Raw genomic sequence first — 27,305 nt, forward strand, 5'->3', positions numbered from 1 at the left:
GACAACTGCATATGGTACCGACAGGAACAAAATCAATGCTTTTAAAAAAAACATATTAAAAAAAAAAAAAAGCAGGGGTGATAGGAATAATAATTTTAAAAGATCAGCATTTTATCCGCAATTGATCCCATGCCTGCATGCTGGAAAACCCTCTGTGTGTGACAGCTCCTTGTGCCCAGGTGGCAAAAAATCTTGGGAAACTCCAAATACAGCTGAGATATTTGTGCACACAAAACCAGGTGGGTTTTCAGCTATTGTGTGCCTGGACAAGTCCTGGTGCTTGCCAGCACGAAGGTGGTAGGAGTAAGGATTGAGGGATGGGGCTGGGAATGCCCCCAGAGACAGCTCATGCCTGGCCATGCCCATGGCCAGCCCTGCAGTTGCCGTGGCTGGGGTTTGCTGATCCATAAACCCATCACCTCTCTGAGCCAGGGTGGGATGGCTCAGGGATCTAAAAACGACCAGAAATCCAGCCCTGTGCAAGGGAGGGAAGGGATGGTGCTGGTGGAGGATCCAGCCTGGCCCTTGGGGTCCCAGCAGCCTTGGCACAGCCACAGCACCAAACCACATCCCTGGCCAGTCCTGCTCTGCAGTCTGGCCTCGTGCCCAGGTTGTGAAAGCGCTGTAAAAGCCAGGTATGTTGTTTTGGCCTAAATGTTTGTCCCATGGCACTAAAAAGAAAAGAAAAAAAAAATCTGGAAAAGCACCGAAGAATAAAGTCCTGAGATATTTGGTTTAATTAGATTTACTCAAGTGCTGCTGGGCTTGTCTTTGCCTGCTCTTGCTGTCAGGGTTCCTGTCACCCTCCCTGGCTTTGCACGTGCAGTCCCACAAACATTATTCACATGTGGACCTATTCAGTAACACTTTGGTCCAGCACAGCACAAGCTGGACGCTTACAGATGTGCACCATTCACTCTGACAAAGCCACCTCTCCCCCAGCCTTGGTAACCCATAGCTGGAGCACATCTCTCCAGAAGAGAAATTCACTCCTTGCTTTGAAGACAAAGTGCTGAGGCATCCACTGCATTCCTTCCTCACGTGTTCCAGTGGTTGGCTGCCCTCATTCCAAACCAGATGTCTCCTCTCTGATTTGAATGCTGCTGACTTCAGATTCCTGCCATTAGACCTTCTTCTGCCTGTTCCTGATGGAGGTGAGCAGCTCCAGGTCGTTGGATACCCAGGCTGCCACTGCTACCTAATGAAGCGGCCTCTATCAGGGTCAGAGAGACAAACAGCATCATGAAACACTTCAAGAAAATTCCTTCACTTTGTCTCTTGGCTGTGATGGCCATTTAGTGGGAGTAAGGCTTTCATGTGCACAGCCCTGGTCTTGTTTTCCCATTGCTGACTTTTCTTTGAGCCACTTGCTTGGTAAAATGGTGGGGGGTTGTCCTTGGTTCAATTTTCGTCCTCTTAAGAAGAGATAAATCTGTTAGAATGTGTATTTCTTTTCTCCTGCCTTTTTTTTTTGGTTTAATATCATGCATAAATATTCCGTAGTTTCATCTTGCCACAATGCTGGTTGAGGGTAAACTCATCCAGTTTTTGGTGGAGCAATGGATGTTCTTTCCGTAAAAAAGTTCCTGGTGAATTGTGGGGAAGGCAAGGGACAGTCTGACTATCAGCCCTGGTGAAGCCAGTGGATGAGTCCTCATGAACAAGAAACTTGAGATTTTCTTATCATCAGTGAAAAGGTCAGGCTTGGTTTTGTTTCTCAGCTGCATGTACAGAACAATGTGTCTTTTCTCTGCAGTGCTGTCCTTCCACCTTCTTCCCCTGTAAATTTTGCTCTCAATTTAATTTATTTGCAGCCCTACCTTTGGTAGGCGAGGCAGGAACACAAGCAGAGCGTGAGATTGGTCTGATCCTGCAGAACTCTGCAGCTTTTGCTTTCAGGATTGAATGCTGCGCCCTTCTAAATGGAGGGGGAACCTGGTCTCAGCTCATTTTAAACAAGACTGGCACCTTCTGAGCATTTTAAAATTGCAGAATCACAGAATAGAGTGGGTTAGGAGGGACCTTAAAGATCATCCAACCCCTCTACCACAGGCAGGGTCATCTTCCCCTAGACCAGGGTGCTCAAAGATTTCAAGGATGGAAAGACGTGTCCATAGAGCCGATAGAAGTGTTTGTGCTCTCTCCCTCCTGTAAGTACATCACAGTAACTCAGAGGAGTAGCACGTGCTCACTTACAGAAGATGTGCTACAGAAGAGTTATCACTCATCAGGGGAGATATGGGCTTAATGCAAAAAAGAGCCTGAGATGGCTCAGCACAGCCCATAGCTGAAACATGTTGTGATACCCCTGGGTAAAGATCAAACTGTAAAGGTCTTACCGACATCTGATTCTCCTCAGTTTTAGTTGGATCCAAATCTAGCAGAAGGGCATTTTTATGTCTGGTCACAGTCCAAAAAGATATAGCAAAATCACCTGGAGTTACAAATGTGTTGCAGAACCTGTCCCTAATCACATTAAGAGCTCTAAACTGTAAGGCTCGATTGTTTGCCAAATGAAATATTCTCCTCTGGTATTTGCAGAAAGGAATTACAGTCTGTGAGTCATGTTTTTCATTTGGTATTGAAGTACAGTTTCTATTTTACAGACCCAATCCTGAGCTTGGGGAAGGAGTTGTTAAAAAGGCTTTGTTTTGTTGTGAAATAAGGGCTAGGTGACAGGTCTCAGACAATGTATTTTGGGCTCTTGGTTTGCAGCTGGGCTTTCAAGCCCTTGAGGTTCCCAGTGTCAGGTTTTCCTCTGCGGTTCTCAGAGAGGTGGTGGGGGCTTGTTGGATCTGAGGTTGTGCTGAAATAAACAGAAAGGCCATGTAAGCCCAGGGCTCTGGTCTGCAGAGCTTCAGTGGCAGCCCCTAAGGTTGAGAGGCTCTTTGCGGAAATGTCTGGTGGGTCCCCAGTGACCACTGGACTCTTGCTCCAAGCTTGAAGAGTCTTTAGCCCTCCCTTTTGGCCCACTCTGGCATTAGCTGGTCTCCAGCCATGGGCTCTGGGCTGGAGCTCGCCTGTGATTTGCACATGAGCTCCTGGTCTAGTGGAAGGTGTCCCTGCCCGTGGCAGAGGGGTTGGAATGAGATGGTCTCTAGGGTCCCTTCCAACCCAAAACCATCCTGGCACTTGGTGTCACCCAATAAAGTGACACAAACTGGGTGACATGGGGTTCTTGCAGTGGGTAGGAGGTGGGGGACGGTGAAATCTAAGAAAGGAAAACATGCAAAGCACCAGGTCGCTGCTGAGAGGAGAAGGAAGGTGAGATGGTTGAGAGGGCTCCCAGCTCCCAGCCATGGAGGATGGACCTTGCAGAGACTTTGTCAGTGCCAGAGCTGTGACAGCTGAGCCAGCTCCAGGGCAGTGGGAAATGCCCTTGGCTCAAGCCAGAGCTGCTGCCGGGTGAAGTGCCCGTCACACCACACTAAATCACACTGAAGGAGGCTCTCACTCACAGTCACCCTGTGTCCCATGGGAAGGAGAACTCAAACGGGCTTTACTACACCTCATCTTTAAAGCTGAGAGCAGGAGGGGTGGGCAAAGCCCTGTAATCCCTTGGGAAGAGGGGAGCACATCCCCCTGGGCTGCCCAGAGGCCACAGCCTGCCCCTGGCCTACCCCCTCCTCATCCTCAGGGACGAAGGAAGCACAGGACCAGGTCAGCAGTCGTGCTGGGGGATTTTGGCCTGACTTCTCACAGTGTCTTAATATACCCCAGCTGGCAGCAATAATTGGAGAGTTATTAAATAACTGTCTGCAGTGACATACAATCTGCAGAGCACTGTACCAATTATTTTTCATTTGCTTCCCTCTATCTCAACGTGTCTCTATCTCCCCATCCTACCCCACTGCATTTCCCAGGAACAATTTACTGTAGTGTTTGGAGGGCAGCGAGATCTTCTCCAACAAAGAAACTACTTTATTTTCTGCCATGGTTAATGCCCCAGTTTAATGAGTCCTTCATATCATTCTCACCACCCTAAATTAAAGGGTGGCCTGTGCAATTAAACTGGTTAGCTTCCAGAATGCCCCTCACAGTTATCTGCAAAATGGGTTGAAATGCAGCTGCTACTACTATTGCTCGCACTAAAACTGGCAAAGGGAAAACCACTTTCATCTCTTCATGTTTGGTAGTGTGCCTTTACTTTCAATTAAACTAATTATTTGCACCATCTTCTTCCTGATCGTTGTCCCATGAGATTTTCCCAACCAGGAAATATTTTTGGCAATACATAGCTGTAGATGCTTAAATCTTCATGTTTGTGTCTTTCGGGAATGAGGAGAGAGCTGGGATTTGCAGTTCTTAGTCCAATGTTTATCAGGATTAAAGCAGAGTAAAGTTAGTTTGCAGTGGATTCACTCCAGATTTAAGCTTTGTTAGACAGCACTTGCTCTTTTTTTCCTTTATTTTTAGATCAGAATTTGCTCTTTTTCCTTTTTTTTTTAAATGTAGAAGTTTAATGAGGAGAAGTTCCCCAAAACCCTTCTCCCCAAATATCTTTGCATCCAGAACCTGCTGCTGTATTCCCAAGGGTCATATAACAACCCTGTACTAAGAGCATCCTTAAGGATCTGTTGATTCTTTTCATCAAGAGCTGCTTCATCCATCCCTGATCTTTGCCCCACTCAAGATGAAAAGTATCTGCTTTTTAAGGATTGGAAAGAGCTTTGTCATTGCTTGGGCTGGGAGCAGAGTGGGAAGCCCCCAAAATGTCAAACCATAAGGCTCTGCAGCAACCCTAGGAATTCTACTTGGGATGCCTCTGCAGGGAAGTCTCTTCCTGCCTCAAACCTGTTGAGTTCCAATATTCATTTTAATGATCTCATTTTATAAATAATGGGAAGCAAAACAATGCATTCAATAGAAATGAGATTAGAAATAGGAGGGGAATGAATTACAAATGCAAGAGCCTGTATTTATTCCAAGGAAGATAAATCTCATTTTAAGTGGTCTCCAGTGCAACAGAGTCTTGCTAAGACTAAAACAAAGTAAATCTGGTTTTGTTGATAAATAAAAGTGTGAGGCAGTGGCAGGGAATGTTTTCTAACATTGATTGGTTGTCATAGTATCCTGGGACTAAGGATACCTGGGTTTTATTCTTGGCCTGGCCACTGTCTCTCTGCAGTAAATCATTTAACACCCTGTGCTGGAGTTGAGGCACAAGCTGGAAAATCTAACTCCAGTGAACAAATGGCATCAGGGTGTGACCCTCGGTAAAGCTGTCACTGACAGGATTCCACCTCAGCAGGGTGAAGGAGTTTGGGGTGCATCATGAATTGGAAGATGGAATTAGTGGCATTTCAACAGCCCATGCACAATTTGCTTCAGGTTGTTGTGGGAAAGGCTGTTGGTGAGAAACCTTTTAATCTGGGGCTGGATCTGGCATGGTGATGCACCTTTTGTGTGTCACCCAATGTAGCCACAACACCAGCAGTGGCTTGAAAATTCTCTTTTTTCTTTTCTCTTCTGTGATTTGGTCAGATTTTCTGTCCACATGAGTAGCAGGCAGGAAAAAAGTTGTTTGCTCTGCAGAACTCTCCCTGAGTCTCTTCTCCGTGTGGTTCTTGAGCTGCAGTGAGGAAGGGACCGTACCAGGGATTGATAAGAGGGTATGAAGGGCAAATGCCAACTCAGCAGGGAGGTAACACCATCACTGTGTTCTCACCTAATTGAAAACACATTGTCCCTCTGTCCCACACCTGGTGGCTCGGAGGGAAGCGCTGGCATGAGCTGCAGTGGGATGGATGGGGTGAGGTATCCCCAGAAAGAATGTACAGCCCGGAGCTGGCACGCGCCGAGCCGGGGTACGCCGAGCAGCTCCAAACCACGCCACAGTCAGCAGCCTCATGGGCTGGAGCTGGACAGTGGCCGACCCTCCTAGCTGGGAGCTAATGATTCCCTTCAGGATTGCATCATTAGATTCGAACTGAGTCATTATGAGGCGATTTGGGAAAACAAGTTGGAATTCATTACCAAGGAAACACGCTGGAGCTGTTGCAAGAGCCTCCTGTGGGGTGCCGGGTGGGTGCGCACAGGCACCACCAGGGCCTCGTCCCCGGGGCCAAGAACTGCTCTGCCCTCGGGGCAGGAGCCAAGATCCGTGCCCGGTGTAGGCTGGTGGGATTCTTCTCTTATTCCACGCACAGCTGCTTCCTGATCCTTTCTGCCACTGCTCTCCATGTGACACCTGTCACAAGAATAAACAAACCCCAGGGCAGGGGGAGACATTGAAATTGTGAAATTGGCACTTGTGCATTTCTGGGAGCAACCTCAGGAGCGGCCTCAGCCTCTGTCAGCAGTTCCAGCATCATCTGCCCTGGTGTCCAGCTGCTGGCAGCCCCTCTGCTCCAGCTGGATGGTTGGATGTTCGCCTGCCCTGCTCACTGCCCGTTGCTGCTGGTGCCTCCCCAGGTGGGCACAGCTTTGCACGGCTCTGCCATCAGCAAAAGCATTTTCAGCAGGTGTAGTGGAGGAGCTGGAAAGGGACTACCTGGAAACAGCCAAATGGTTTGTGGCAGGTTCTTGGAAACTCAACAAAACCACACGCTGCTGTCAGGGTTTGGGCTGCAACTCGTTCTGTGAAACCACCACTGAACCACGGGAGGATTTCTACCTGCAAAGTGCTGGCTTCAAAATGCTGGGTGAGGACAGCAACATCCTTGATGAAGGCAGCGAATGTGAAGGACGAGGAAATGTTTGGGAGAGCAGTAAGAGAAAAGGAACTTGGGGAGCAATCCAAGGCTTAATTGTGGGTTGGCACTCAACGCTGATGATCATCAATCAGCAGAGATCAATTACTCAGGAAGCTTAAGCACCTACCAAGAGCAATACTAACATCAACTTGATGGCAAAGGAAACAAGGACATGGATAGAGACCAGCATGGATGGATCCAGGCCCCTTACTTGCCTTTGCAGAAAGGTGTTATGTCGAAATTACTGCTGGGAGAGGCCAAGCTGTGGCCACTGAGGGTGAGCTGGGGTCTTTGTTAATATGTTTATAAAAATATGAGGCCTGGGAATTTGCTGGAAAAGAAGATGCTGGTGTATTTGAAAATAAATTAAACAAATGTTTGCCTAGTGAGGGAGAAAAATTGTTTCAGAAATAATATGGGATAATGGAGAAATTCCTCAAAAATCAAGTACAGTGAGGAGAGCAAGGCCCTGGTGAGGTGAGCGAGCTGGTGGGTAGCAAAAACAACTGAGGACCGACCTGCATTTCCCATCAGTCATTTTCTAGGGAACTCCATGGTACAGCTGCTTGAAGAGATGATGGATGGCTGATCCCTGGTAAAGCTCTGCCAGCTCAGCATGACTCACCAGGAATGAGGAGGTTTAAAGAAACAGAGCAAGGTACAAAGTGAAGAAGAGGATTTCAAATACAGGACTCGGGGCATCACAGCCCTCATTACCACTGCCCCACATGGTGCTTACCACAGGACTGGCAAGAGAACACGCTTTGCATGTCTTCACACCTGCCTGTGATGCCAAAGCCACAGAGCACAGGTGACAAACTCACCGGACTCCCTCTGCCCAGTGGCTGCAAGCTCAGGACTGGTTCTACTGGATGACCCTTCCAACTTAGAGCCACAAAATCAGGTTCATCTTCTGAATTAGAGGCTGCACCTCAAAGATTGGATTTTTTTTTTTTCAAACTCCTACCAAAAAGCAGCAGGTCCCTGTAGAGTCAGTTGTTTTCCTGAGGGAGAAACTAAGTCAAAACTTGGTAAATTCAGATATAAAGGGTTTTCTATGCTTCCTCAGCAAACAATGTCTTACTGCAAATAACTGCAACTAACTGTGCCCTCAACCTAGTTCTGTCTGGGGTGATGCTTAAACTGTCAATAATCCTAAGGCTGCTGTCACAGTGCTGCTCAATGGGGTTGACAGATTATATCTCTAAAGTCCCTTTATTGGACCTTGTTCCCAGAAAAGCTTGCAAATTGCTCTGATCTTACCAGACAAAGGCGTTGCTCACTCTCGGAGTCCTTGGATATCCTACACAATAAGGTAGGAATTGGTGAGAATTACCTGAGATAAAATATCCCTTACAACATCAAAGTTCCTGATCTCTTAGCTGTCAGCTGCAGGTATGTGAAAGTCCTGACAGGCTGAAGATGGAAGGAAGAGATAAAGCGAAAAAAGAAGGGAGGGGGAATGGAGAAATTCTCTGCATGAAACGTTATATCATTGGATTTGGCACAAAGATATCAGCTCAGGGGGTCTGTACAGCCAGCCGGGGTGTGAGCAGGGCACTGGGCTTTCACCTGAGATGAATCAACAGCAGCTGATACCAGGCAGCCAGGGGCAGATCCTGATCCTTGGCACATCAGCGGATAAGGAGGTGGACGTCAGTAGTCTTTGTGAGTCCCTTCTAACTCGGGATATTTTATGATAAATGAAGCAGGAGTAACAGAGATCAGGATAAATCATGATCATGCATCCCCCACATTTTCCTCATCCCTGAACACTCAGCTGTTGGTTGTCTTTTGCCAGTAAAATGGGTGAAGTGGGTCAGTTACCAGGGGCAATCAGTGGTGTAACACAGGACATCATCCTTTTGCCATCTTTGCCCTGCACATTTTATAATTCTTGACCTCCCTGAGTTGTCACAGGAGCGTGGCAGGAAAGCTGGGGTCAGACTCCACCCAATGCTGCCCAACCTGCACCATTAATCTCCCTGCAAAAGTCCAGCTCGTTGGCAGCAAAGCCACAGGTAGACCTGAAAAACAGATTTTCACAAAAACAGAGTCAGAGTTGAGCTGAAACAAGATCTGGCTTGTTTGTCTAAAATCCTGCCCTTTCACACCACAAAGACTGGACAGGTCTTCCCTCTGCCCAGTGCTCCCACACACCTAATCCTCCCTAAAACTGTGCTTTAAAGCAGATCAAATACCTTTAGGTTCTTAGAAAGGACTGGTTTTGGCAAATGCACAAATACTTTTCTCAAATGACATAAATATTGTATGTGATTTGCTGCCTTGCCAAAATGCAAACACACACACATGCTCTCCTAACTAAGCAACATTCTTTAAAAGTTAAGATCATTGCTTAGAAAGAAATATAGAGCATTTTATAAATCCAAATTGATCACGCACTGCGTGTGTTGAAAGTATGTACAAAAAATGGAACCCCAAAACTCCATTAAACCACTTCTGAGACAATACATCACTGCACCTTTATATTGCACCGAGGGGTTTAACAACCCTTCTCCAGGAAAATATTTTACTAGGTAACAAAAAAAAAAAGTTATTGAAAACATATATTTGATACTTTTGGCAATTCATTTTACTACTTGCATTTCCAATTCATTGGTATAGTTCATGAAAAAAAATATTTTCGCAGTTGGGTCATATTGTTATTTCTCTATTTTTTTTTCTACTTGAAAGCCATGATACATTTTTTTTTTTCTATGAAACAACAAAGAGACAAAAGCTGCTTGCTTGGTGATCCAGTGGATGTTTGAGGGTCTGCTGGAAGTGTAGAATACATACAAACATGCCTACAGGAAATTATGGCATCTTTCTGCTTTTCTGGATAACCAGCTTCATATCTGAACCAGCTAAAATAAAGCCAGGAAAGAACTAGTAGGTTGAATCTTCTAAGGAACAAAAAGAACGTATCATTTACTAGAATATTAAAATATTTTTTAAAATTAGATTATTTTGCTTAAGATCACCTGCACTGTCCCTGGCACTGACCTGTGTGTGACTGACCCATCCTCTCCCTGCAGCACTGCTCTTCCCTTGTCTGGTGTGAATGTACCTCCTCAGGTGAAACCCTGGCTTGAACTTGGCCTGCCCAGATTCCAGAAGGCGGCAAAGGAATTCCAGGAGAGGAGGAGATAAGTATTTCCTAAATCAGACTAACAGCACCTGTGTGCTGAAAACTCAGCTTGGGCTCAGATTCCTTTCCCTACCTAGAGACTGACTTTTCACCCAAAGCTGCTGGTGCTTTAGACCATTTGATCTGGCCATCATGGCATTGTGGGCATGCTCCAGGCTTTTGCCTTGGAAGCACTGGTGACCTGCAGACCTGGACATCCACACAAGGATTTCTGCTTCTTTAACCAAACTGCTCCTGGACCATGTGTGTGCTCACTTCCTACACCATGCAGGTAAGTCTATAACCTTTGCTTTAAGAGAGATACTGTGATTAACCACAAGCACGTTGTGTCCTTGTTTGTCTGGGGAACGGTGATTTTCCATTTTAATTGCTTCCTGTATGACACATTTTGTTAGGTTCCAGCCTCCTGTCAGCTCTTCTTCTCACTGCATTTGTTTCCTGATGTGTGTGTAATTACAACCATGAAAGTCCATCAGCAAAACCACCATCAATCTGAAAGATTAACAAATCTCACGCTTTCCCTCTCTCCTCCCCCCAAAATTAAAAAGCCCACTGTGGTTTCCAGCACACATCTATCATTACACACTCCTGGGTCTCAGGTAAATTAGCAACCTGATTCTTTTCCCTGCTGTCACTTAGAAGAAAAGGGCTTCTTATTTGCCATCCAAGGAAAAGTACAGTAAACCTAGAAGTAGATAAAAGGGAAGTAATCAAATATATTTAACTGTACTCAGCCAAATCCCATTATTTGTATAGATGTTAGCTGGTGCATTTGAAGAATTAGGGAAGCCTTGTCTTTTATAGGAAATAGTACTGCTTGATTGAAAACTGCAATATCTGTGCAACTGTTCCTCTGCTTACTTAAAATGAGAAGTTCAGCTTTACGCATGAACAGTAGATATATTAAAAGGGGTTTCATGTCCTTGCTCTTCCACTAAGCACATACATTTGGGGTGAGGACAGCATCCCTCTGTGTTTCTTTCAGAGATGGGAACTGCCTCATCAGTGTGGGAATGTTCCTTCGATTGTCCTTCTCACTTCTACCTGAAAGATGTGGAGGAAATAATTTTAGATAAGTCACCTCCTACACATCTGAGGGAATCAACTCCCTGGGGTGTGAGGGACAGCCTATGGGGTGGAGGGATAATGTAGGGGCAGGCTGAGCAGCCATGGGGAAGAAACATACTGGGAGTACCCCATGGAGATTATAACCATGGTGAGGCAGTAAGGAGAGCACAGAAAGCCTTCAGCTGGTGGTAGGAACCCAGGTTTTGAAAGAACATGGACTACACGACAGCAGAACTTGTGCAAGGGGTGCTCCTTCCCTTGGCAGCTGGTTCTGTGGGAAAGGGGGAATGCGCCACCTCTAGACGGCTGCAGTCGCTGGTCACCAGACCTTCCCTTTTGGAAAACCCTCCAGTGCCAAAACAGAGGGTGCACAGCTCCTGGGAAAATACACCCAAATATACCCAAACCCGCCTCCTCATCCTTATCCACAGGATCAAATTGTCTTTCAGGTGTTCCTGTGCAAACAGTGTGAGTTTCGCTGTGAAAGTGTATGATTAAGGTGTTCCAACACAAGCATTGAAATTCAGGTCCCTGGATCAAGGGAAAGCTTCCCCTGGATTGTGCTCATGCCTGCACACAGCTTTTCTCAGCTCGGTTTTGTGCTCAGAAGACACAGTTTTGTGTGTTATCCAGCCAGGTAAGTGACTGGGGCTCTGCAGAGAGCTTGGGTTCTTCAGGGTGATGACCCAGCTCACCCTCATGACAATGGGTGTAGCAAGATGAGGCACACTTTGATCCCAGATTCCTGTTTTATTTTGCTTGTAGGGAACATCACAACTAAACATTGTTTCAGTACTTTGGGGAGAAGAAGAAGGCAGACAAGAGTCCCCACAATGTTTTTTCACATGCCTGAGTCAAATTACCCTCCCTTCTGTGGGACTTCTTCTGAAGTAACAGATCATACTGTAACCAAATATTGCCATCCAGGAAAGCCATTTTCCATCCAGCAAGGAGGCTTCTTCCTTCTCAGCAGCCAATGAAAAGGGCCTTTGTTCTCGGGCTGAACACCTGGAGAGTGTTATCAGCAGTGGCCTCTCCGGGCCGGCACACGGAGCAGCTGTGACAGGACCCAGTGGCTTTAGCGTTGGGAGCTTCAGCAGCACCTGGCAGCTGCTGGCACCCAAAAAATGTCCTGTCTGAGCCTTTGCATGGGTAACTTTGGGTGGCTCCTCTCTTCTGTGGGGACCAGGGTCTGTATTTTCTTTCTTTTCCCATCCTAAAATGAGCAGCCTCACTCCACAGGGTCTCTGGATAACCTCAAGGATGTGACACCTCTGTAGGGAATGGAGAACAAGCCTTGGCATTACCTTTCTGGAGACACTGGTGATGTTAGCAGTGAAAAGCTGGCACAGAACACCAACATCCTGGGCACAGGGTTTGACACCACACATTGATGAATAAGAGGTGGAACTGTTGCCTGGCATGAGGTGTAGGACATTCAGCAGAGAGGGAGTCGCCTGATGTGACCAAGGACAAGATTGCACAGCAGCTGATGTGGTCCTGGGCACAGCTTTCTGCTCTCTCCGTACAGTCAGCACCACTTCTATCTGTGTCTATGAAAAGACAGACCTACAGCTCGGAAACTCAAGGAAACCAAACACATTTGGCCCATCAGGTAATTCCCTGGAGGTAGAACTGCACTCTATAAACCATTACTGCCCTAGATATCAGCTTCAAAATCAAAAGGTTGTCATTCTTCCACCGGATTTTACAGGATCTGGAGAAAAATGTGTGAGGAAGTATGGAGAGTCAGAAAGCAGAGGTTGTCAGTGGATCTGCCGTGGGGTAACCTGGAGAGCTTGCTGACACTGTCAGGAACCTGTGCTGGGTCTGTGAGGGTTTTTACCAATGGCCTCAGTGGGAATTGTACCTGCAACCTGCGAGTTAAGCAGGTCTAGACCTACAGATCTTTCTCAGTGTGTTGGTTTTACAGTGAAGCCAGGCAGTCCAGATCACAAAAAACTCCCCCCAAACCCCAACATAATTCTTATTTTCCTGCTAACCCCGATAAAGTTTTGACTCTTACAAGGGAGTCATCCACTGGGGGATTTCAAAAATGCCTTGTCACAAGATGCACAGCTCTGCAAAGTATCCGTTCTGAAGCAGCTCTGCCAAATACCAAGAGAAAATTGCATAACATGAGAAGGAGCAAACCGCAGCTGGAGCTTCATCATCCACAGTGGCAGCTGAGCATGGACGTCACGAGTTCTTCCATACCCGATGGCATCCCTTCCATTTTCTTTGGACTGTAGGAGTGAAAGAATAAACATTTCAAAAGGTTCAAATGAGACCTTTGAGTGCCAGCACCGAGTCCCTGCGAGGCTGGGATAAACTGACAAAATAACATCCTGCAGAAGCTGTGCCTGGGACAAACCACCATTCCTGCATCTGTGTTCTGTGGTTTGTAGCACAGAGGCCACTTTAAACCTTGGTCTCTGTCCAGGCACTAGTACCAGCTCTCCCATGACTTTATGTTTGCATCTCTTTCTTCATCATGAAGGGAAAAATTCCAGGTTTGTTCCTTTTAACTTTGTTCATGGTAGCACTCTTGACAGAAGGACTTAGTGCCTATTTAATGTCTTTGCAAGGAAGAGAAACTTCTCGGTTACATAAAAGTTTGTATCAAAATTCAAGAATCCGGATTAATTATAGAAGACTTGCCTTGTATCATTCAATTTGTTTGAATAGCTTTAAAGATTAAGCAGATCCAAGGCCTAACAGAACCAGAGCCAGTAAGACAATAGCTGAGATTTTCCTTTGAAACAAAATATACAGGTGGTTTCTGTGAGTTTCTGTGTCTATCTGCCCGGCTTTTTTATTTTTATGTCGTATCCAATATCACAGAACCTGGCAGTAGAAATCATATAGCAATTTGTGAAAGCTTGTTGCTGTTCTAGATATCATATAGTCTGTTCCACACCAGCAAAGACAAAACCAATGCCTTTACTCCTCGAGTTTTCATTCAAAAGGATAATGATCTCTGGTAACAAAATATTTGGCAGTAGCATTATTTAAAATGCACAGAGGAAATGTTTGTCCCTAATTCAAGGGACTGTGGTCACACAGTCTCTATTCACTTGGTATTTACCAGCGAATGCCAAAGGCTAATCTGCAAAAAGCCCAGGAACAGAGTTAAGTTTATCACACTCCATCCTTCACCCATCCCATTGTAAGGGAGTTACAAAATAGTAATTATTGAATTTCTTTGTGGCCAGAGAACTTATAAACCGTGTTATACCCAGCAGGCTCTAATGGCTCCTTCGGTAAGTATCTAATTAAGTGGTTGGGGTGTTGGTTATTTTTCCTTTCACAGCATACTTTTGTGTTTTAAAATCCCTTTGCATTAAACGACTTCTCGAGTTTTCCAAATTTCTCACACGCACAGAAGAGGGAAGTAAGAAAAAAAGCAGAGGGGAGATTTCGGTCGTGGGAGCAGGAGGCAGAAACGAGGATTCGCAAAGGCTAAAGGCAAATCCTCCCCAAAATCTCCATCCGAAACACTGAAACCTGCAGCTACTGTCTGTCTAGAGAGGGGGAAATAAAGCCAGCCCGAGGGGAATGGGTGCGTTTGGGAAGGAGAGGCAGCTCCCCCAAAGCCCAAAGCGGTTACAACACCTCGAGGGCTTTGGACGGTGCAAATCCGAGGTCTGGGCAATTTTACCGACCCCGCTCGGCATCCCTCGCCCGCCGGTCCCCGCCACCGCGAAATCCCGCTCTACCCCGGGGCAGCGGAACGCGCCGGGCGGTGCCGGGCGAACGCACGATCGGGGTGGGGAGGAACTGTCCCGGGGAGAGGAGCCGAGCATTCGCCCCGCTCCCTCCTCGCCTTCGGGAGGGATGCTCGGCTTCGGCGGGGACGGCGGGAGGTGAGAAAACTGCCCATCTCCGGCCCGGAGAGTCCGGGGAATGCTACCTGCTCCCGGGAAAGCTACGTGCTCCGGGAAAGCTACGTGCTCCGGGAATGCTACGTGCTCCGGGAAAATGCTTCACAGCGAGCCACGGGGCTGGTCCCTGCCGCTGCCCACCGCGGTACCAGCGGCCACCGCCTCCCCGCAGCCTCGCTGCTCCTCCGGGCACCACGGGGACGCTCCCACCCTCTCGGCCGAGCTTAAACCGCGCAATAGGTTGGGGTTTTTTTTTTATGGAGCCACATCGAGGTGCCGGTTTTGGGTTGGAAGGGGCCGAGTCCCCGCATCCCGACTCGGTCCCGCATCCCGGCTCGGTCCCGGGCGCACCTGCCCCGGCCTCGGGGCTGCGGGTCTCTCCCGGGCTGCTCCTCCCCTGCGCCCCCGATCGCTCCGGCCCTTTCTCCCTCGTTAGGGAAGTGTTAGAAAGTTGCTGAAGTGCGAAATGAGCCTGCGAAACCTCGTTGTCCTCATTAAACTCTGACAAGGAGGGTGACAAGAAGCAGCGGAGGGGAAACAATGCGGCAGTGTTGGGGAGAGCCCCGCGCCGGGGCAGCCTTTGTGCCCGCACACAAAAGCTCTTGTTTGCATGTGTTAAAGTCCATTAAACCGCGGCAGCCCCAGGTGCAAACGCCAGCCCGGAGAGGCCGCGCCACCTTCCGCGCCCGCTGAGCGCCGCGGCCGCTCCGCGCTCGGCCCCGGCACTGGCGGGCGGCGGGGCCGGGGCACGGCCCGGCGGGCTCCTAATGAGGGCCCGGGGCTGGCCCTTCATTAACGGACACGGGGTGGGTTTCGCTCTCTGTGCCCCCAGATTCGCCTGTCCTCCGCCTCTCCGTCAGTGGCAGCGACGGGACACAATGTCGCCTATTGTGCTGCCCAGCCCCTCACCCGAGGGGACACGGATGGGACCCCGCGCGCGGCCCAGGGTCGTGGATGCTGACCTGGTGCCTAAGAGCCTGCTGGACAGGGGCCGTGGTTTGGCTTTTTCCCACTGTGGCTTGTAAAGCTGCCTTTGAACACCGTAACATCATCAAATCTTCACAGTAAGTACCGCCAAGGTTAGGAGCAGAGCAGTTTTCCGACTCCTGGTTCAAACAGCAGAATTCAACCCAAAAGGTGGAAAAGAGAGGAGCTGCGCAGAGAAAAGCCACCAAAAAAAAAGAAAAAAAGAAAAAAAAAAAAAAAAAAAAAAAAAAAAAAAAAAAAAAAAAGCCTTGCATAGGTCAAAGCCTACAAAAACAACCTCATCACAGTGTTACTGTTTCATATGACTGGCATGGCAATTTATCCAAGAAAAAGTATTTCCAGGTTCTGTTGCAACAAGTCCACATCACTTTATCCCCAGTGGTCTGCCAGGGATCTGCCCCGCAGCTATTTTAAATTGTGCTGCTAATAACAATTCATTACAGTTGATAGAACTGGGAGACTTGCCTTTTATTTTGCAATTAGCCATAAAGGCTCTGATCTGGCAAATGCTCTGCACTGTGAGCATGTGAGTAGCTGTGCTGAAGTCATCTGGGACTGTTCATGTGCTTAACATTAAGCCCATGTGGGTTTGCAGGATCAAGGTCTGAGACGGGATCATCTTTAAGGATGTTTGTTTACCTGCTCTGTTCTGTATTTTCGAGATTCACGATGGCGCCCTGCAAACCCATTTCTCTGGGAAGACGTGGAGTGTCTTGAGTCAGCTGGGCACAGCTCACAAGTAGCATTCTGAAGCTGAGTGATCCTTCCCGTAAACAAAAATGGTTTGCGGGAGCTTGATTCGGGAAGACATGACGGCACTGGGTACGTTGCATTGCGAACTGTTCAGCTGTGTGAGCCTGTGTGTACTGAGGCGTTAATGCAGAACTGTTGGGCATTGGGCCCAGAACAGATGTGATGATGAGTGAGAGCAAAGAGACAGGGAGGAAGGAGCAGAAGAAGAAAGCACATTTTAGGCTTCTCAGTTCCTGCCTAGACAACCACTGCTTCCAAAACCTGGGCACCGTCCCCAAATGCCTCTTATCAGAAGAAAGTAAGAAGCAACATGATCTGCGGAGAAAACAAACATATTTGTTTTTTTCATTTGCCAATCCTGCAAACAATAGCTGTTTGTAGGCAAATAATCCTCAGGTCTGCATTGCCAGATCAATGCAGGGAGTAGTTCCCATCGGCTCTGTGGTGCCAGACACACTGAATAGTTTGTAAGGAAACAGGTCCTTGAACTTCTCCACAGCACAGACACTATCTTAGTAGGTTATCTCACACTTACTTCTGTTCCTGCTCCCATTCTCCTCGTCTTCCAATGCTTGGCCTGGCAGGGAAAAGTGAAAACTAGAGGAAATAGACCTTGTTTTAATAGAAAAGCCTTCAAAATGTTCAGCTGTTTGTTATTTCCTTGCCACTTACTTTTCCAATTTACTTTTGGAGCCAGGCTAGCTAAAGGAAAGGCCAATCCTTGTGCACAGTCGCAGTTTAATACCTATGATATGCATGAAGAAAATTAATTTGACTGAGGATTTTGCTTCATGAAGTAATTACAGCATAAAGCATAAAAAGGCTGTGTTTTGTCTTGAGCCGCCAAAGTCCTGGTTTGCATTGTGAGGTCATGTTTAGGATTACAAATGCTTGCACAAATAGCATCTTACAGTATCTCACATCACCTCTCTCCACCTTTACTAACAGGACTTCTGGAGGTGGAGAGGAACAGGAAAAGAAACTGTTCTTCAATCCCAGACGTGTTAAAAGTGAAGCTTAAGCCCACAGGGCACGAGAAGAGCAACAGAAATGGGGGAGGGTGCTGAGTTCATGGGGCTGCTCACACTCCAAAATATATCCCATGTCTACTCATGGAAGGAGAGTTGTAGGCACCAGCGCAGCCCAATTAAGGTTGGATTGATACAAGAAAAACCCTCATGAAAGACATACCATTTCCATGGTGTCTTCAGGACAGGCTGATCTTTCTTATTTTGACTTTTTAAGGCACCTCTCTGGATTCCAATCCTTTTGAAATTGTATGTGAATACTTTGATAAACTGAGTAGAGCTAGTTTTGGTAAAAAATGGCAGATTTTAAAATTGATTTGGTGATACTTGCAACGAGTTTCACAAGTGAAGGCAGCACTTCAATTATCACTATCTTGCAGCCAGAAAATATTTGGAGAAACAAAGCAAATCAAAATGTGCTGGCAAAGCATGTCTCACTGCCTTCACATGGCCAGTCCCTATCAATCAGTCACTTCTGCTACCAGGGAGCCCATAAAATGCCAATAATACCACAGTTGAAAACAGTCCATCCTGCTGCTAACTTGTATCATGGCAAATTTGGTCAAGACTGATGAAATGTATTGGATTTTAAGTTTGCTTAGAAGAATTGACTCAAACTCTAGAGAACCACCCATGGGAAATAATAGTTACAGGAATGGTAAACTTACAAAACACCAGAAAATGCACAGATTAAAGTCACTGGGTAGCAATGCACTCACCAGCACTTTCTGCCTTACCTGGGTGTTTAGGTGGGAGATCTTTAGATCGAGCTTGTGCAATGACTGCTGGAGCTGAGCTCTGAATTTCTGTCATCAAAGCACTCGGGCTGTGGGTGACTCACATCGGGAAACTGAAATTATGAAGACCCTTTTTTTATTCATCACTGCCTGCCTTCTTTCCTCACTGATAATACAGGGTCAGCATCCTCTCAAAATGACTGGAAAAGGAAACGGTGCATGTGAAACTCTCAGACACTGCTGTCATGAGCACCATGGAAAAACCATACGGAAATGAATAATTTTGTGCCCAAAGCACAGTTTGAATAACAGGCAATAAAAAGCCCCTTCGCTGCACATTAAACAAGAGGAGAATAAATCATGAGGGGAGCTGCTCCCTCAGGAGCAGCAACCATTGCCAATGCAGAGTGAGGGGGATGCCTGTAGGAAAAGGGTGTGGATAACTCAATTACAGTTCATCTGGATGAGGAAAACCAGGCAAATTCTGGACACTCCAGACTGTTGAATGCTGGAGCGTAGAGCCTCAGTAGCATTTCAGAGTATATTGTTTCACACACGTATTTATGTTTGTGTGTGCATGGGCTTCGGGGGATATGGAAAATAAGTGGGATAAGCTTTGGCTCTGTTCCAGGTTGACTGCTCTACACAGCTATGGCACTGCTGGTCAGCTGGAAGCACAGGCTGAGGTCTAGATAAAAAAAAAAAAAATCTTTGAAATATCAACTGATCAATTTGTAGGGTATCTGTCAATGGCTACAGCACCACTGGCTGGGCAAACACTGCCCTCTAATATGTGCCCCACTGCCAAATCTGTAATCATCCATGGGGCAGGATGCCAAAGGGGTCTAGAAACACCCTATTTCCAGGTAGCCTGGAGATGCCCTCTGTATACAACTCCTGCACTCCTGGGCTGAAGGCAGGGCATAAAATACAGCAGAGTGTATTTGGAGGAGTTGCCCCCAGCAATATTCCCTTCATTAAGGTTAAATAAGGTTGGGAAGTGAAAGAAATTAATTCCTACAGGGGCACTTGGCATCCCTAAAAGATAGGGAGACAGCAACATCATAGCAGGAACATGTCCTAGGACTGTGCTTGGCACAGACAGGCAGGACAGCACAGAGAGTTGTGGTCAGGTCTCACTCACGGTGGCGGATTTAAGAGTGCACTTGTCCAACCCAACAGTGGGAAGGTGATCTTTGTTCTCCTTGGCAGAGCAGAGCTGGTGTACTGACAGTATAAAAACTCTCTGTGAGATACAGCTCTGCAGAGCAGCTCCAGGGCATCCACAGCCATTGCTGTCACTGCAGCAGCTTAAGGACACGTTGCCAAGATCTGTGTGACAGGAGAACACAGCAGAGTAACTCAGCAGTGATGTGACCTCTCACTGACAGACGCTCTTCCTCATGCTTGTGTTTTTGACACGTTGACCAACTGTTGCAAACTTAGGTAAAACCCATTTTTTCAGTCGCTCTATCCTAGTGGTGGCATGGCCCTCCTGAAACGCAGGAATGAATGTAAAATGTCTCACACTTGTTCTGGTCAGGGCTCTGATGATGCTTTTAGGGCTTCTCCCACTCAGAAGTCTGGAGATGTGAGTATTTCCACCCCTGTGGATCTGGTAGAAGCACTAAAGACACATCTGGTGACAAAAGACACATCTCTTCTGGGGCTGGTGGACTTCCTGCTTATGCCAGGATTGAGTTTGCCCAACAAGGGACCAGTCAGTGTCCACAAAACTCTGACAGCAGAACATTCTGTTACTCTTCCTGTGACGTTATCAGAGGAAGCACTGCACACGCTTATGTATATTCATTAAAGTCTATTATTTCAGCTCATTCATATGTTGCTGACTCACCATTCATTCACTTTGTACAACCTTTTAAAAGTCTTACACATCCCCAAACCCTGTACATGGAATTTCTGCCTTAGATGTATCTCACACTGCACCAACACTAACTCCAAGAGGCAATAATTTTCCCAGGAGTGTCCTGTATAAAATCTTCCTCATCAGAGATAAGAGACAAGGTCATTCCACATGAGCCAACCCACTGGAATGACTCTTTAGACACTGCTTGTTCTGGAACTTCTTATTCATCGTTCTCCTCATCCTGATATTTTGTCCACTAATTGCAAAAGTTCTTTCCACTTCCACTGAGTTTTTCTGTGGGCAAGGCAAAGACAGAAATGGATAAACTCCTCTTCATTGGGACTAGGAGTACATTGGGATTTGGCTAAGAGATTTCTTCTAGCTTGGGTTCTAGCATTTGTAGCTTTTGTGGGAAACAGCAACAGGACAGTTAAAAATGGACAGCTTAAAAATAAACATTTCTGCACCAATCACCATCAGATAGGTTTTCACCTGGGCAAAGGACCTCCAAAAACATCCTGCAAGCTACAGGGAGTGGGGGTTGATTCATCAAGGTACTTTCCCTTCTGAATCAGCACTAAATCTACGCCACTGTGATATCATGGGCTATCTGCCTTTGGAAGCTCTGAGTATTTTTAAGCATTCTAACAGCAAAGTGCTGACTATTGCTGGGGATTACAGATTCTGCGGAACATTTTGGAAGATAACTTCTGGCATCTTGCCACTTGTTATATGGAAAATATGTTGTATTATCTTCCATGTGTGTGGGGGTGTGAGGGTGCTCCGAGTGTCCTGGCCCTCAGCCTGCAAAGACTTACACATATTTTATGCAGAATAAAGTTAAGCAATACATAATGAACTTGTTCAGGCTCAGAGCCTAGATCTGTCACTTAAGACATGTTCCATATCCTTCAGGACTTCTCGAAAGACAGCATCTTTCTTGGCGCTCCAAGTACGCTACTATGAGGACCATGCTGGAGGTTGGCTGAGTGGGACACAAATATGCTGTTATCAGTGTAGGACTTTCCAGTGGAAGGGCCTGGTCCTGCCCCAGCTGGCTGGAGTCCTTTGATTGGGATAGTCAGACTGGGATGAACAAACTGGTCCCAGACTCCTGTATGCATAGCGGAACGTGGAGGAGCTGCTGTCAGATGCACATCAGACATTTGATGTCATGTTCTTCTCTTATTATCAGTCCTGGAAAGCTCTCCAGAGGCAGAGTGAAGGATGAGGTGTAGCAAGTTGAGGTAAGGATGTCAGGGCACCAGCAATAGCAGAAGGCGGCCCTTATTTCTAGGAGACAGTGGTGTTATTCCCATGGAGACCCCCTGCAAGAGTCCTCCCATGAATGACTTCTTGGTGGGTTTGGGTGGGATGCAGAGCAGAAGGCAGAGGGCACATCCTCCCATGCCCACCCCAATGCCACCCTTGGAGGGAAGCCAGGGTGGCTGCTCTACTCTCCAAAGCCATCTGGGCACATGCGGCTCCCCTCCCTCACTGCTCGGGGCTGCGGGGAGCCCTGCGGGAGTCCTGCGGGGAGCAATGCCGGAGCCGTGCGTGGAGCTCTGAGGGAGCCCTGCAGGAGCGCTGCGGGGAGCACCGCGGGGAGCCCTGAGGGAGCAATGTCCGAGCCCTTTGGGGAGTCCCGAGGGACTCTGTGGAAACCCTGAGGGGAACCGTTTATGGCCGGAGGGGAATCCCTTGAGTAGAATCCCTCTCAACCCTGTGGAGAGCCCTTTGGGATCCTGAGGGGAGCTCTTTGGGATCCTGTGAGTGGCCCTTCGGGAGCCCTTTGTGACCCCTGAGGGGACAGCGGGGCCGGAGCGCTGTGGGGACCCCGCGGCGGCGCGCGGGCGCCCCCCCCGCCCCTGCGGCGCGCGCGGAGCCTCGGCGGGGCGGCGCCGCCCGTCACCTGCGGCCGCGCGAGGGGCCGGGGCGGGGCCTGAGGGGCGGGGCCGGCGCGCGAGGCGGGGGGCGGCGGCCAATGGAGGCGGGCGGGCGGCGCGCGCGGCGCTCTTAAGGCGGCGCGGGCGCTGTCAGCGGGCAGAAGGTGCGCGGGTTCGACGGCGGGGTGATGGCTGCCCTCAACGGCACCGTGGAGAACGGGCAGCCCGACAAGAAGGTGCCCCCGCTGCCGCGGCCCCTGCGCAGCCTGGAGGTGAAGTACACCAAGGTGAGCCCGCCAGGCATGGGGCGCTGGGCGGCGGGTGGGCTTCACCGTGGTGTCGCCGGTGCTCCGTGGAGTCGGGGTGGCGGTGAGGTGTTATGTTTATAATACAAAATTTTCATTCTCAGTGTTGTTTTTCTTAGCTTCTGTTATTCCTTCTGCTGTCTGAGATAGTAGGTTTATGGGGGTTTGAGGTTGAGCAAGCAGATGACAGTGACGTTTCTAATGGAGCAACATTTGCCCCAATCCCTAATGCCCAAAACCTACCTTTTTCTTTTTAATAAAATAACTCCACCAAAGCTGTTGCTTTGCCCCAGGCACCCTGGGCTCCTCTCCCTGGCTGTGGTGCCTGACACCATCTTCCCCTCCCAACCCACCCGTGAACGCCTCCGGCTCCCCGCTGGCACTCAGCAAAATCCGATTTGGATGGGGTGAGCCTGGGCAGGGCGAGGAGGGGTTTATCCCTCAGGAAGCCGCTTGCTGGGGTTTTGTTCAACCGTCCTTGACCCACAGCTCCCCTGCGGGGAGGTGGCTCTGTGCCAGCGAGGGGTTTGGGTGGTGGTGAGCACAGGGCCAGTGTCTGGCAGGACTGGGCCTTGTGGAAAGGCTCTGCCATGAGACTGGAGCCATCCTGCAGCTCCTCAAGAGGAGCGGTGCTCATGTTGGTGACTCCTCGTCCCAACTCCATGGCTTCCCCACGGGATGAGGAGTCAGGCACTGAGCCCACACAAACCCTCACCTCTCCGCTCTCCATTGAGTTTCTCTTTAAACAGTTGCTCCTGACCTTTTGGTATAAACTAAAGGCTCCTGAGCTTGATATCGCTGTCCCTCAGTGGTGGGGCTGGCTTGGAGCTGAGCAGGGCTGCAGAAATCCCTGCTCCCAGCACAGCTGAAGCTCTGCGATCGCAGAGTCGCTTTTTGTTCCACAACAGCCTGACGCGCTGCCTTGCGCAGTGGGGAAAGCGTCCCGGCTGGTAATGCTGCTGAGGAGCCTTGGCTGCCATCATTTCAACTTTGTGCTTGGACTAAAAGAGCTGGAGGGGCTGAATGAGTATGTTAGTGTTGCATTTTTGTGTTAAGTGTTAAGAAAAAACAAAATTTGAAGCCCATTCCCTTGTAGCGAGAAGGAATGAACAGCAGTAGCTTATCCGGCAAGGTGTTGAATTGAATTATGCATCCAAAGTACTGAAACAGATTAGCAATTAGGAGTAATCACTGGACTAGACTAATTTTTAACATCCGAAATTTATCTACTCTTTATTTGTCAGATAAACTTGTCATTTAGTAGCAAATTGGATCTGCAGCTGCTGATTGCAGAATGGCGCAATGCTGCACAAACAGCTCTTTCCTGCGTCCAAAATGGACACGGCCATTTGAGTTCTTCTTAAACATCCAAATGTTCTGGTTTTTGTTATTTTTATTGTTGTGAACACTTTTAAACACTCCTTAGGGATCTTATCCTGCGGCCGGGTATGTTTTAAAACATGCAGTTTATGTTCCACGGTTTTGCCAGAGACCGTGAGTGCTAAAAGAGTCAAGGTAATATCTTTAAAGTGGAAACCAACGTAAATTAAAAGTGTGAGTTTGATGTGTGATCTGATGCTCCTGGTGCATCTGAGAATATAATGAGCAGTAGTCAATTTTCATAAAACTGTGAGGGGTTTTGTGTAAGCTCTGAGTTTCACCAGATGTTTACAGCTGACAGCACGCTTCCCTCTGCTTAGAGGAGATTTTTATTTTTGGTTCTACCAGTTATGGGGCTGGGGGAGAGGCAAAGTTTTTCAACAGAGATCTTTCTTATAGAGAAGCTTAGTACTTGTCATGGGTGTGTGATGGGAGTGATCTGTCCACAATTCCTTGTCTCAAATTCTGGCTATGAAGCATGAACTGCTGATATGTTATTCAATTTGATTTCAACTCCTGGCACTAAAGACTCATGATATGTGGTGGAGTCCCAGAATGATGCCATTGTGTATGTTACATTTAAAACAGCCTGATCCTGTCACTCGTGTTTTACTACTCAGTAGGAGCATCACTTTCCCACAGAATTAGCATTGAATGCAAAGGAAAATATCAGTATCCTTCCCCAATTCTTAGTTTGTGAGCATATACCTGATACTGTAATTTTATGGTTCCTGTCATATATCCCACATTTATAATATGACTTTTCTTCATTAGGGAAATAAGGAAAAACTGAAGTCAAAATGTGTAAATGTTAAAACCTAGCACTTGGAAAACAGGTTGTTTTGGAGCTCTGGTGTCCTAAACTGCAGTTAACATTTCTGACATTGTATCTTTTCTTGTGACTTCCCTTGGCAAGGTTTTTTGTGAAATTTTCTTTTTCTCAGCCTGTGTGAAACAGGTGGGTCCAGCAGTGCAATTTCTACGCCAATTATGCTTTGGATGCTTTATGCAGAAATAGTAAGAAAAAGTCCTTTCAGGAAAAAAAGCTGCCCAAGGAAAGCAAACTATGACCCAAAGCAGTGGGAATTCCGAATGTAAGAGATGCAGCATTAATCTCCTGGTGGTGTGTAGAGACTCATAAACAAGATTGCAAATGTGGATGGCTTCCAAATAAAAGTACTAGCTTACAGCCACTAGCAGGCTACTAATAAAGATTACTTCATCTAATCTTATTTAAAGTATATTTATAAAATATAACACTGCCAAGTCAGATCACAGCGTGGATAAGATGCATGTTGAATCAATTAATTGTATATAGGTATTCATGTTCTGTTTACAGTGAGTAACAACACTCCAGTATTTAATGCATTTTCAGTTACGCAACGTTGGGACTGTTTGTTCTTGCTCTGGAAATGCAATATTTTGAAACACTTAAATCTTGTCACAGATGACTCCAAGTGACGTGGGAGGCTTGATCTGGCCTGTGACAAGGCCTGGTGGGGTAGAACTGAGCCAGAACCTGCCTCCTGCAGACGCTGCCCCAGGGGGGAACAAGCTGTGGAGGTAGCCCAGGGCAGGGCACAAACAGCCAAGTAATGATTGTGCAGCAACACGTAACAAGGGGCTCCTTCTGCCCCAACCATACAAGTTTCTCTTGGTGTCTGCTTGCTGTTCTCATGGAGATGTATTTCAAAAACTGCCCGTTTCTCACTGCCAAATCCCAGTGTTGTTCTGTGTGGGACCCATGCTCTGCCTTCCTCTGGCTCTAAACTAACTGGGTGCACAAAGTTTGTAGAAATGCTTCTGTATTCTCAGCAGTGTCCCTGGGAGAGAGACTGAGCACACTTGACTCTGCCATGGATGGAAGTTGAAGAGCCTCTGGACCTCGAAGGAGCACTTGTGGGGTTTTTTTGTCTGTATCAGCTGGTTTTCTTTCTCCTGCCCATCCCACTCCCCTTGCTCTCTCTTTCAGATATTTATTAACAATGAATGGCACGAGTCTACAAGTGGAAAGAAGTTCCCCACTTACAACCCTTCAACGCTGGAAAAAATTTGTGACATTGAGGAAGGAGATAAGGTAAGTGTTGGACAAGCTGTGCGAAAGACATTTTCCAGGGGGTTTCTTTTTGTAGGGAAGCACACAGAGGAAAAGCTGGCTTTTAACAACAACATCCATCTGGCCAGACCGAGCTGGAGGTCTGGGACACTGGACGTGCTGCTCAAGAATTACATGGGCTGGGTGGCATCAATCCTGCCCAGCTTGTCAGAGGCACTTTCCCTGGTAGGAACTGGCTGCTGAACACTGTCAGAGGAATGAGATTGAGCATCATTCTTGTGCCATAGACAGGAAGGAAGTAGCGAGCCTGAGCAAATAGCAATGATGCTATGTGCACACCCCAGCAGGATTTGGGCCCTGTGTTGGGAGTATTTTGTACCCCAGCTGCAGGGCAGCCTGCTGGAGACACTGAACTGAAACTCCCCCTTTTTTCAACACAGAGAACCTGAGTGCTTGGGAGAGTTTAAGCTCGGTCATGCAAACATTGATCACTTGCTGCTGGAAATGTGGTGTTCCTTTTCCAGCTGGTGTTGTGGGTTCTGGCCTCCTCCACAAATGTGACAGCTCTCACTAAAACCAAATCAGTATCTCAGGAGCTTTAGTGCCTGGCTGGCCCTGGTGTGCTGTAGAGTAACCTGAGATGTAACTGCTTGGGTTTGGTAACAGTCTGAAGTGAGGAACAATCACATGTGACACTTCTTTTTGGTCCAAAGCAGCTCATCATGTATGGGCCAAATGGTCTGACCTATGGAAAAGTGCTGGGCCAACATCTGGCTTTGTGCAGGAAGTCATGGGAAGGTGATTCACAGCTGCTGTGCTGTGCCAGGGCTTTGGTAGCTCATTGCTATGGGCAGTGTGGCCATTTCTGCCTGCAGTGAGATCTTTTTCTTGGTATTTAAGCTTGTCCAATGCTGGCGAGGCAGCCTCCAAGACTTATTGCCACTGGGGATCTGTGCATCCATGGGGCAATTACACATTGAGGCAGAACCAAACATGATGTGTAATTTCTTTATCCTGACTGGGTAGGACACAACAGTGTTTAATTGCAGTGGCATGTAAACAGTGGAATTGAAGCTGACTGATGCAACTGTATTTTGATAGGCAGAAACCATGACGTTGTTATTGTTCCCTGAGCGAAGTGTCTCCTCAAGCAGCTACAGAGTATTAACATGAGCAGTTTGTGCCTGCTTCTTAATGTTGGCTAAAGAAAATTGTTACACAGAACTAACAGGCCAGTTTCACCTCCTTGAGATTTGTCCCTGTCTGAATTCAGCTTCTAGCTTGCAGGAGGGTCACTGTAAACTTTTCCAGTCAGTGGAGCTCTCTCCCTCTGAATGCTCAGTACAGGTGATTGATTTCTTAGTGGAAATTGCAGACAAAAATGTAAGCTAGATGTGCTTTGGGTGCTGAAAGCCTCTTCTCTACATTACACCTTTTAAAACAATATTTTGCTCCAGCTAGGATTTTCCAAGGAACTGAGTGGGGATTAGACCTGGATCTGGGTTAAT

At 47.5% G+C, this 27,305-nt stretch overlaps 1 protein-coding gene across 1 annotated transcript in view; it reads left to right on the forward strand.

Moving 5' to 3' along the window:
• The first annotated feature begins 22,230 nt into the window (after window positions 1–22,230).
• The window catches only part of ALDH1A3 (aldehyde dehydrogenase 1 family member A3), a 33,352-nt gene continuing 28,277 nt past the window's right edge, over window positions 22,231–27,305 (forward strand). The window contains exons 1-2 of the mRNA XM_066196210.1: window positions 22,231–22,343; window positions 25,714–25,818. Of these exons, the coding sequence (XP_066052307.1) occupies window positions 22,245–22,343; window positions 25,714–25,818 (204 nt within the window). The 5' untranslated portion in view covers window positions 22,231–22,244. The remainder of the gene's footprint in view (window positions 22,344–25,713; window positions 25,819–27,305) is intronic.

The sequence above is a fragment of the Chamaea fasciata genome, unplaced genomic scaffold (genome assembly GCF_029207755.1).
Source record: "Chamaea fasciata isolate MVZ Bird 193981 ecotype frontalis unplaced genomic scaffold, bChaFas1.0.hap1 SCAF_14, whole genome shotgun sequence".
NCBI classification, from domain to species: domain Eukaryota; kingdom Metazoa; phylum Chordata; class Aves; order Passeriformes; family Sylviidae; genus Chamaea; species Chamaea fasciata.